We start from the raw sequence: 11,463 nt of genomic DNA, 5'->3' as shown, positions 1-11,463 counted from the left end.
TCTGCTGCCGCACACAAGGCATAATTTCGGCTTCCATAGAATAATAAACAATGAACATCATCAATCACGAAGGCAGAGCTGTACCTTTGGCACCAGTTCATACAATTGTAATCTATCCAACAGCGTATTACAAAGCTCCAAACTATATCTGACATGACTATGTTTGTCGATACTGTCCCAAGGTAGATCAAGGAGCTCAAATCCTTTACTATCCACAAGAAGCCGTTGATCCACATCAGAATGACCCACGAGTATACACTCGCTTTTACCACGATCATAGGTATCAGGTGTATGCTACCAATGAATATGAAATGCCTCCTCAGCATTCTAAAGCTAAAATCTGTCACTTTTGGTGCCAACATGAGGTTAGTTCGACATCCAACTGCCTTTGCTGTATGCCTAAAAATACTAATTAAATTCATTAGATCGACACAAGTCTTCCAATACAGCGTACCTGGTATTATGTTCCGTGGAGTGTCCCCATTCCTGGCGTTCTTCAAGACGATGGAAACATATCTTTTACTGATCCCGTCTCCGGCCATACCATAATCGACAGTTCCCCTGTTCCTGCGGGATTCAGACCCTACCGCGAAGGAGACACTCCATTCGACACAAATTGGCAAACAATACCCCCCTCTCCATCTTTTCAACTTGGAACAAACTTTGCCACTCCCAATCTTGATATTGGTTCGTCGAGATCCAGGTCATCTGGATCCCGTGGCATTATTGTAACTCCTCGGAGCGGGTACAATATTCTAGGAGCGCATAGTTTGCCTACTAATTCTCGGATACCAGCGGAACCAATCAGTCAGACTGAAGTTCAACATCTTCGTCGAGGTGAAGCTGTCCTTGTATCGGAGTTGGCGGAAAGTGAGCGAACTCCAACCAGAGCTTTCTACGGAAGGGGAGGGGAAGAAGGAGGAAGACGTACAGAAGTATCAATCCCTCGAGTAATTACTGGTGGGGCTAGTCGTGGCAACGGCATTGGACATGACAACACAAACCCGCCAAATGGCCCCAGAGGTGGAGTAAATGGTCGGGGCTACAATCGTGGTCGAGGAGGACGTCCTACTAGAATTTGGAATTGGCACGATTGATTTTCTCGACGAGTCATGGAATGGTATTAACGCTTGTTGTTTAGTATCTAATTTTCTTTAATGTGGTTAGCTTTGGTACCCATAATGCAATCTCTCTCATATTCTCGTGATTTAAAATACCATTGTGGCGCACTGTGTGATAATGACCCTCCACTTTTTTACTTTTTGGCAATTAATTCAAGGTCAGATGAAAGATGTCAGGAAGAGCCAGACCGTACATCACTGGTAAATCTAGGATTCTGTAATCTTCCAGAAAACTCGACAGCTGAAAAGTTGTAGGAAGGTTTATTGAAAATAAACACATGTAATTCTTAAACCCCCAGACAGATTTTTACATTGGCACTCAATTATTCTCGACTTAGCGGATTTAACGTTATATCCGGCGCTTACTCTCCCTGTATTTGAAGAATGGCGAAACGATATTTATATCTCCTTGACTCACCACAATGTGCTTCTCTCCACCCATAACTGCACATGAAATCGCTCGAGTCGCTATGCCTTTTCCCAGCCGTGGATGTCATACGTGCAAGAAGCGACGAGTAAAGGCAGGTCTTAAAGATATTTCATCATCGTTCATTGGTCTTGAGACTTACAAAAAATAACACAGTGCGATGAAACAAAGCCGTCCTGCAATCGTTGTGCAAAAGCAAAAATCAATTGTCAAGGCTACAATGGCATTGAAAAATACGAGTTCTTGAACGAAAACGAGGCAGCGAGTGGTACGATAAAACGACCTCGAGGTCCCAATCTGTGGCGGCCAATACAACAAAATTCACCATTTCAATCTCCCAAGCCAGAAGAAGAGACAAGCCATGCCAGTATGACGAGATATAAAGCCAATTCAATCAAACTTCCAAGCATCCCAAATGTCACTGTTCTCTTCTCATCGCCGCGATCTCCTCCCACAACACCTCTGCAAGATCAAGCTATTGCCTACTATACAAGACAATTTGTCGAGCCTTCCGGAAAAATGTTTAATACCCATGGTAGCCAAACAAATTGTTGCGTCGGTTCTTTTCAGCACTCCTCAATTTTCAGTCTCGCATCGTCGACAGTTCGCCGACTTTCTTCTTGGCCTATTAAATCGCCGGAACAAGAATCTCATGCCAGATCTGCCCGTTCCACATTACAACTCGCCATTCTTGCAATTGCCCACACGACTTTCGGGCGATCAACGAAAAATCTTGCTGCTTTATCAATTGGGAGTAGGATATACTCCCACGCCCTGGCGGCGACGAACCTAGCACTGAGAAGCATAGAGAAAGTCGTAATGGATGAAGCCATTCTTACTGTTCTCCTTTTGAGTCATTTTGAGAATTCCGTGACCCAAAAAGCTCAATTCGTCGCCAAAGATATCAAAATTATCGCTGCGAAGACTTTTACCCATCATGATGGCGCGATTGCAATGTTAAGGTTACGACAGCAACGTCAGAAAGAGTCATATCGATCGCGTTGTTCAATTCTTCCAACTCACATTAGCGACTCCAGCACCTCTCATGTAAACGCTGGGTCGGAATTAGACAAGATTATAAGGCGACACTTAGTTCGTTCGCTACTGCTCAGGAGCATGCCGATACCAAGTTGGCTGAAGAATGGGAGTGTTTTTGGGGAGATAGGCTCAAGCTTAGTTCTTGATCACTGTTTAGTTCAAGTCGCCGATTTAAGGTATTGTGTGAACCATGTTTCTATTGGTCTTGACGGTATTTCGGCAAGAGAAAGTGGGCAGATTACTACAAAGATGCGCGGCGTATTGGTACTAGCACAAGAGTTGGAAATAAAATTGGTCAAATGGGCTAAGGAGGTACCGATGGTGGATTATTGGAGTACTTTTCGAGTAACAGTAGATGATGATGACGAGCCTGGCGCAAATGATATCTTTGATCAAATAGTTCATCTATATCCCTCGATTAGCCATGCCGCAATGTGGGCTCAATATCGTGCTATCCGTCTTCACGTAAATGACATCATACTGAAAGTCTTTCACAGCGAAATAGAGCCTTCAAATCCTGACACCAAGTTTCATAAAAATGTCATTAGACTGAACATGGAGAAACTAGCTCTAAACTTCTGCGCGAGTCTACCATTTGTTCTGGGATGGGTTGAACTTGGAGGGACAGGTATGAAAATGATGCGCAAGGGACGAAGGAATGTGGTCAAAGCTAGCACGGCTGGTTTGTTTTGCTGGCCATTGACTGTGTCAACAATGGTTTCTGAGATTCCAGAGCAACATCGATCATATTTGAAAAGCCGTTTACGAGATGTCAGTGAACTTGTCGATGATGGGGTTTTGGAGACAATTGCTCATTTATAATCGATGCGTGTTAGACTCTTTAAATCAGAATTGGGGTCTAATAAGGATTGGCACTGGAAAAGATCTGTGTTTTTCCTCCTTGTAGTCACAAATGCAAAAGATAAGGCAAAGCCAACAATCAATTTCATTACTCTTTCAAGGAAGGCTGCGCCATAGTTCTTATTTCCTCGTCGGGTTTTCTGGCCGCTACAACTGTATTCATCCGGGCAACTTTATATGCAAATCAATAGCAAAAAATGGACTGAAGCTTTAAAGGCCAATGTCGATGCCATGGGCTGGCGTCATGCGTACGATCTTACTATGCAAACTGCTTTGTCGCTTTGAGAGATCGCTGATCATCTCGTTTTCATGACCAAGAAATTGGATATATTGACCTACGAATACGCAGGGTGAGCAACAAAATCCCCAACCCATCAAAGGACATTTTATGCTCTTGCACAGCTCTTGTCGTTTTTCTCCTTGAACTAGTGAGAAAACCTCTATTGTGCAGTTCTTCATTCCGGTGCACTCGTACATCAAACCTTCGGATAGGCAAGCCAAAGTACCAGCAAGCAAATTAAGATAAGAGAAGTTGTTTATACTTGTCTCTGGCAATCAAATCCGGCCTGCCGTGCAAAATCTTGAACATAGATTACACAGCGGATATTCTTCCGCTGTGTTAATAAAGGAGTGAGCTACTTTGATGTTATTCGTCGTTTTTAAATTGTACAGCCTGCAGTAAGCTTAAAAGCGGGGTAAATTGACATTAAGCCGACGCAAGGGACTTCTTTCTCACACCCTTGACACAGAACCACCGGATTTCTAAGCAATATCGAAATCATACTGATAGAAATGTTGACTCTGCATTTAAAGACGTGATTCAATCCTAAGACTCATCTCGAAACCTGGAGTACATGAACCTGCAACTGCCACTAAACTCACCCATCCAGGAGTAACATCCGAGCAAAATTTCACGTATTTGTACGAAGTAACATCAATATCTTCTGTCTATAGGATTGGTGCCTATTCTTTACAAGTATTTAAGAACACTGGAAGCCATGGCTCATCCTGAGATTAAATTCTATTGGGCACCTGGCGCTTGCTCTTTATGCCCTCTTGTTCTTCTGTTCGAAACTGGGGTTTCTTTTGAATCAATCGCCAACTTAATCACAAAAGAAACGGTAGAATTTGCTCAAAACTTCTCCTCCATAAATCCTAAGATGCGTGTTCCAGTCCTCTCACTTAAGGGTGAAATCATTACAGAGGTTCCTGCTATTGCGATAGCGATATCTTCATTTGCTCCGGAACTGCATCTTCTAGGGCGAACAACAATGGAAACGATCAGAGTGTATGAATGGATGAATTGGCTGAGCGGAACATTACATGCTCATGCATTCGGTGGCTTATTAAGACCGGAGAGAATGAGTGATGAAAAAGCAGCATTGCCGGGTATTGAGAGAAAGAGTATGGGAAATGTCCAGAATTGTTTTGATATGATTGAGAGAAAGTTGAATGGCCTTTACGCAGTTGGAGGTGCATTCACAGTCGTCGATTCGTATCTTTTCGTATTTCATCGTTGGGGAGAAGGACATGGCTTGGATATGAAGAGAGCGTATCCGAAATACACAGCGCTTGTGGAAAACCTGGTGAATCGGCCTTCTGTTCAGAGGGTTTTGGTGCTCGAAAAGTCGCAGGCCGATTTATAGACATCCATATCCTCCCAGGTAATTTTGTCGACACCCTTGATTATTCAACTGTTCTCGGCAGAAAGGAATGATAACATCTGCCACTGTCTTTTCGTTTTCAACGGGCGCGAAAAATGATTTGAAAAACAAAATTTTGAGTGATTCATTCGGGTACCCAGAGTCTTTGTATTGTGTGAGATCCGCATTTCACACTCTTTAGATCCTGTGCATCGTCGCATTCATATATGCGATTTTCGCCCGCTAAATAATGCCATATTGTCGCCCGCTGATCGTTTGCCATTCGCTATGAATCGTACACGTTGGTCTAAGATTTATTTAGAGACATTAGCCCATCTTCGAGCTTAAAGATGTTGAGTATTCAGGGGAGAAACGACTCAGTCAGTTTGCGCGATATGGGATAACTAATTGTTTTCGATATCGTATAAGTTAGTAATTTTCGAATAAAAGATGTGATTGAGGAATATATTGGGCGCGTTGTGCGATTTCTTTGGTGAATGATGGGGTGCACTCAGATAAATTATTGCCTATCTAAATTGTAACTATTCTCTAGGTACACGAGTATAAAGCACTACTTATGTAAGCGGGGGTGAACTGACCGTCTATTTGCAGGTTACTTCCCTTGGTTAGTTGAACGTCCACAGCAATTCAACATAACAACATTTTCAATATTATTTGATCGCAAAATATCAATATGACTATAAAAGTCCTCATTGTCGGTGCTGGCGCAGTTGGTGCATTCTACGGATCTCGAATTGCTCAGGTTCAAGGCACCCAAGTCTCCGTTATATGTCGATCAAATTACAAAGCGGTCAACGCTAATGGGTTCAATGTCACATCACCAAAATTTGGAGAATACAAATTCATTCCACATCAAACCTTTGCCAACCCACAAGAAGCTCGAGATTCGAATGAAGACTGGGATTTTATTGTCGTAAGCACAAAGGCGCTTCCAGATGTTAGTGATGATTCCAAGATCCTTGAAGGCCTCGTGAGGAAAGGTCATACGTCTATCGTCTTGATCCAAAATGGTCTTGGTGTGGAAGAACCATATTCAAAACGGTTCTCAGGGTCTACCATCTTGAGTGCTGTCACTGTTGCGAGCGCCGAACAGACTTCTCCGGGATTTATTAAACATAACAGGTGGACACGAATAAGCATTGGCCCATATTTACCCGGTGTTGTCGAATCGACGAATTTGAATGATGATCAAAACATCGCCGTTCAACGAAACAACATGTTTGTGAGATTATTACAGACAGGCGGCATCTCGGATGCCCAGGAGTACTCACATTGGAAACTTCAAATGGTTAGATGGCATAAAATCGCCATTAATGCGAGTATGAATCCTTCCGCTGTGCTTTCATCTGGGAGCACAAATAATGATATGTCGCTCGATCCAGAGCTTTACATTCATTTGAAAGGCGTCATAGACGAAGTTCTAGAGACAGCCCCAAAGATATTAGGGACTACGCTTCCACAAGAATTTGCAACTTCTGAACAGTTGTTGAAAAGTACACAGAAGAATACTAGTGGAAGTAAGCCAAGTATGTTGTTGGATTGGGAGCAGGGGAAAACGATGGAGCTTGAAGTTATTTTGGGAAACCCAATCCGAATTGCCAGGAGTCATGGACTGGAAATGCCAAGGCTACAAACATTGTATGCTTTATTGAGGAAAGCTCAAGAGAAAAGGACAAAGGGGAAAGTTGATAGTAAACTTTGAATACTATAAAGGGCCTGTAATTTTCACACGTATCTGAAAATAAGTAAAGTTCATTTCGGTTCATAGTCTCAAAAAATTATGAATTTAGTATTACGGAGATAACTATACTATGATATGAATCATAATATAAATATAAATCCTTAATATTATAATCCATAGAAATAATACTATAGATATTATAGGATTAAAAGGTAACTAGAAATAAGAATAATTAAATCAATAACTAATAATTATTAAAAAACAATTCTATTTTTATTAATATCTATTAACATAACATATAGGGAACTCGAATATATAAGAAACTTAAACACTTTTTCAATTATTCTATATATAATCTTATTCTATAAGCTATACAATCCTTTAATTCCAATTCCGAATTATTTTGTTAGAAGTTGACAGTAAGTTTCGCATAAGGAGTGATATATTGAATATATATCTTAGAACTATATATCCAGAAGGCTCAGAAAAAGGAATTATATAATAGTATATATATACTATATATATACTATATATATACTATATATATAATTTTCAACATCCTCTCTATAATAGAAATCTATTATTCAATTATATAAACTCTCTATATATATATATATTAAAAGGAATAGAAGTTACTGGTACTAATCATGTGCTATAATTAGTAATACGGTTATCTAAACAGACTAGATTAGATAAACTATAGATAGGTATATTGATCCCTTTTGAGGGGATCAAAAGGGAATCAAGATATCTATATACATAGTAATATAGTTAATATAGAGACCTTTTCTATTTAATCTTTTAATAAATTATAAGTTTGGTTAGTATAACCTCTGGATATAATTAATATGATTATTATTATAATTCAATTTATGAAATTAAAAAATACACAATATTATTCTACAACTAGTATATGGTGCTATGATTATTACTATTATTAACTTGTAAAGTTGAAAGAGTATACAGTACTATTTACAAACAAAATATACACAGTACAATAAAAAGGCATGTGGTGCTAATTATATTTATATTTACAATCTATATAGATTTATTTATATAGAAAAAGGGAAAGAAAAATCTTACAAATTCTTTATATAGATATTAAGATAAACGAAATCAAAGAATAAACGAAAAGTATTCTAAACCTCATTTAAGAAATCTATAATCAATAATTTCAATAAATGAAAATACAATTAAAAGGAAAGGATTAGTTTTATATAATTAAGTCCACATTACAAGAGTATACTAAAATTAAAAGAGTTAAAATGGAAATCAATAATACCAAAGTTTTTCCAATTCTCGAAAAAAACAAAGTTGTAAATATTAGATTCAATTTAAATAAAAAAGCCAAATATTTAAAAAATAAAACTAGTGTACTATTGTATATGTGTAAATCACTTAGTAACAATGATGAAGTATTTATTAATAAATATAATATAATACAAATATTATAAAATTATTTAAAATCAAAATATTCAAAAATTAATAATATTATAGTCAATTTGTACTTGACAATAATTCAAACATTCATTTTTAAGCTTACTAACCATTTAGAAATAACTATTATTGAAGTCTAAAATAAATTGAAAGAATATTAATGTAAGTTTAATACTACCAATCCTACATTCAAGGATTTATATAAAGATAAAGCTCTATTTTTAGTTTTGATTAGAAATCTTTCAAACAAATATCAAATAATAATCGATACTATAAATATTCAAAGTATATTAGTAGTAAAAGATAAAATCAAATATCTTATAGTTAAGGAGCTCAATATTCAAGAGATAGAATAAAACTATATTACTAGCAAAAAGTATATAATCTTAAAACAATGAAGAGAATATAGAGAATTAAGTTTATCTGCAAAACAAAATCAAAACAATAAAGTTAAAACCTATATTTATTATCTTTATAAGCAAAAAGAGTATTTTCTATATAATTACAAAGATTTTACACTTATATAAACTCTAATTTGTAATCACTATAAAACTAAGCAACAAAAAGCAATATTCAAAAAGATAATTAAAATGTTATTTACTAAGAAAAGAAGTAATTATATTTATTTTACAAACAGTGAAAGTCTTTTAATCGATTTCGATTTATCAAAAAGCGAAGAAGAGTTTGATAATGAAGAGTGTTATGTTTCTAAAGAATTTATTTGTAAAACTACCCCTTTTTATTGGTATATAGATACTAGTGTTTTTTTATATATATCTAACCAATTTTCTCTTTTTAGAGATATCAAGAAAATAAAGAGAAAGATAATAAAAGTTGGTGGGGGAGTTATGTATTGTGATTAAATAGGTACTGCTGTGATGAAGCTAGAAAACGGAGGTATGGTTTTATTTTTAAAGATATTGTATATATTGGGATTAGAAGTTAATCTCTTTTTTGATAAGAAGATTTGTAAAACTGGATTCAAAAACAGATTCAATTCAGATTATATGTATTTTCGAAAGAATAGAATAAATATTATTAAAGCAAAAATGGACAAAAGAATTTATATAATCTTGGATATTGCAAAAGGATATAAAGATATTATTCTTTAAAGTATAGAAATTATTAATAATATAGAATTGGATAAGATTATAATAAAAACCTTTTCGAATAAATCTAAAAACCTAGAAAACTATTTACTATAGTATAGATAATTCAATTATTTTGGCTTAGAAAAGATATAAAACCTTTATAAAGTTATTATACTAGGAAAGCCAATCAAAGTCCTATCCAAGATCTCTATATACAAAGTTTGTATACTTATTAAGATAAAGAATCTAATTCTAAAACAATTTAGTTTTTATAAGACGAAAAGATTAAAACTTATTTATTTCGATATTATTAGCTCATTTCTAAAGTCTTTATAAGGAAACTATTATTTTCTATTGATCATAAACAGTTAGATAAGAATAAATTGAATTTTAACCTTGAAAACGAAAGACAAAGTTATATCGAGATTAAAAAAATAGAAAACTGAATTGGAATTGAGTATAGGTAACAAGATATTAGTTGCTCAAATTAATAATACATCAGAACTGATTTAAACTGTTAAGAAATGGAATTTTGGAATTCGATCGGAATTGATTATTATAGTATTATTTTATTAGAATAAAACTATCAAAAGAAACATTAGCATTGCTGAAGCCAATATAAAAGTTATACTAAAAGAAATTAAATTACTATTAGAATTCTGAAATAAAGTTATTAAATATAATATATATTATAGGAATAAAACAAATATTAGATTAATCATTAATAACAATATTATTAGTTTTATTAAAACATTTATAAAATCAATTCCAAATATTAGTTATTATAGAATATAGGGAAGCAAGTGTTATGTATATATAAATCCAAAGATAATCCCAAAGGATCAATGGTATAACAAATTATGAGATATAGTTTGAGTAGGTATCTTTATAAAATATTTATATATAATTAATAGATATATTAAAATATATTTATTAAAGTTAGGCTATATTGTATAAGTAAGTCAAATAACTATAAACAAATCTAAAAAGGGGGGAGATTTAGATCTAAAAATAAAAAACTTTATATCAGGATTTCAAAGTATAAAGAATATTATTTCTAATAGAAAACTGAGAGACAAACTTTATAAGATACAAAAGATATAAGAATCCCTATTTGAATTATTATAAGATATTACTATCCCTGAATACCTAAAAATTATAATCCCTAGTATATCCAAAATCAATAATATTTAGTAATTCAATAAAAATAGTAAAAGGAATATTATTAAGATTAATTCTTCTATAAAATCAATTCTATTTTCAAAAACAGAAAAAATAGAAATATTAAATATAGTACCTACAATTAATAAATCTTTAATTAAAACTCTAATTATATATATAAATATAAATCCCCCCAAAAAATACTTTTTTCGAAAATGTAAGTGAAACAATAATAAATTAGATAAATATATTCAAAAACTAATAAGAATAATAATAATAATATTTTTAATAAATCCAAATGAAAATATTATTAAATATACTATAATCTTTATATTCCTTATACTAAAAATCGATTCAAATATTAAAACGAAATTATTCAAAAACCTTTAATTGATTTTGGGAAGTTCAATAAACGAGAATACAGTCTTCCCTACAAAATAGATTCTAGATATCCCTATTTTTATTATATATAATCAGATAGTCTCAGACCCTAAATATAAAGAAAAATGGAAGTAAGCTATTAAAAAGGAAATCAGCTCATTAATTGCAAATAGTACTTAGAAAGAATATATTCTGCTGAAAGAAGAGAATCTTGTTTCAACTAAATAAATATTCACAATAAAGACAAAGAACAATAAAATTAAGAGATTCAAAGTATAATTAGTAGCAAAAGATTTTAATCAAATTCTTGGAAAAAACTATAATAAAATATTTATTTTTATAATATAATTCAATACATTTTATTTATTCTTAATAATCATTGTAAAAGAAAACTTGGAATACTAATATTTCGATATAAAAAATACTTTTATAGAATTCTATCTCAAAGAAAAGATATACCTTATACCACCTCAGAGAGTCAATATATTAAATAGATATATTTTATGTATATTATAAAGTTTATATAATCTCAAGCAAATTAGATAAGATTGGAGTTAACTTTTAAAATCCAAATTAATTAATTAGGGCTTTACTCAAAATC

The 11,463-nt window shown here is 33.9% G+C and overlaps 4 protein-coding genes across 4 annotated transcripts; all 4 read left to right on the top strand.

The window, feature by feature from the left end:
• Positions 1-50: 50 nt before the first annotated feature.
• On the top strand, positions 51-1,097 carry Bfra_000004 (uncharacterized protein; the record flags this gene model as incomplete). Its single annotated transcript, XM_037330455.1, has 3 exons — positions 51-107; positions 183-365; positions 426-1,097. The coding sequence occupies 3 exons, from the start codon at positions 51-53 to the stop codon at positions 1,095-1,097; spliced, it is 912 nt and encodes a 303-aa protein (XP_037196788.1).
• Positions 1,098-1,543: 446 nt separating this feature from the next.
• Bfra_000003 (putative transcription factor cys6 protein) lies at positions 1,544-3,408 on the top strand (the record flags this gene model as incomplete). The annotated part of the gene is made up of 2 exons (XM_037330454.1): positions 1,544-1,636; positions 1,705-3,408. The coding sequence occupies 2 exons, from the start codon at positions 1,544-1,546 to the stop codon at positions 3,406-3,408; spliced, it is 1,797 nt and encodes a 598-aa protein (XP_037196787.1).
• A 1,037-nt stretch (positions 3,409-4,445) lies between these two features.
• Bfra_000002 (putative glutathione s-transferase protein) lies at positions 4,446-5,093 on the top strand (the record flags this gene model as incomplete). Its single annotated transcript, XM_037330453.1, has 1 exon — positions 4,446-5,093. One exon carries the CDS (start codon positions 4,446-4,448, stop codon positions 5,091-5,093), a length of 648 nt encoding a protein of 215 aa, XP_037196786.1.
• Positions 5,094-5,784: 691 nt separating this feature from the next.
• Positions 5,785-6,813, top strand: Bfra_000001 (putative 2-dehydropantoate 2-reductase protein; the record flags this gene model as incomplete). Its single annotated transcript, XM_037330452.1, has 1 exon — positions 5,785-6,813. The coding sequence occupies one exon, from the start codon at positions 5,785-5,787 to the stop codon at positions 6,811-6,813; it is 1,029 nt and encodes a 342-aa protein (XP_037196785.1).
• Positions 6,814-11,463: the final 4,650 nt, after the last annotated feature.

This window comes from Botrytis fragariae, assembly GCF_013461495.1.
Source record: "Botrytis fragariae strain BVB16 chromosome Unknown tig00000001, whole genome shotgun sequence".
Lineage (NCBI taxonomy): Eukaryota > Fungi > Ascomycota > Leotiomycetes > Helotiales > Sclerotiniaceae > Botrytis > Botrytis fragariae.
This window is presented reverse-complemented; position numbering and strand designations above follow the sequence as displayed.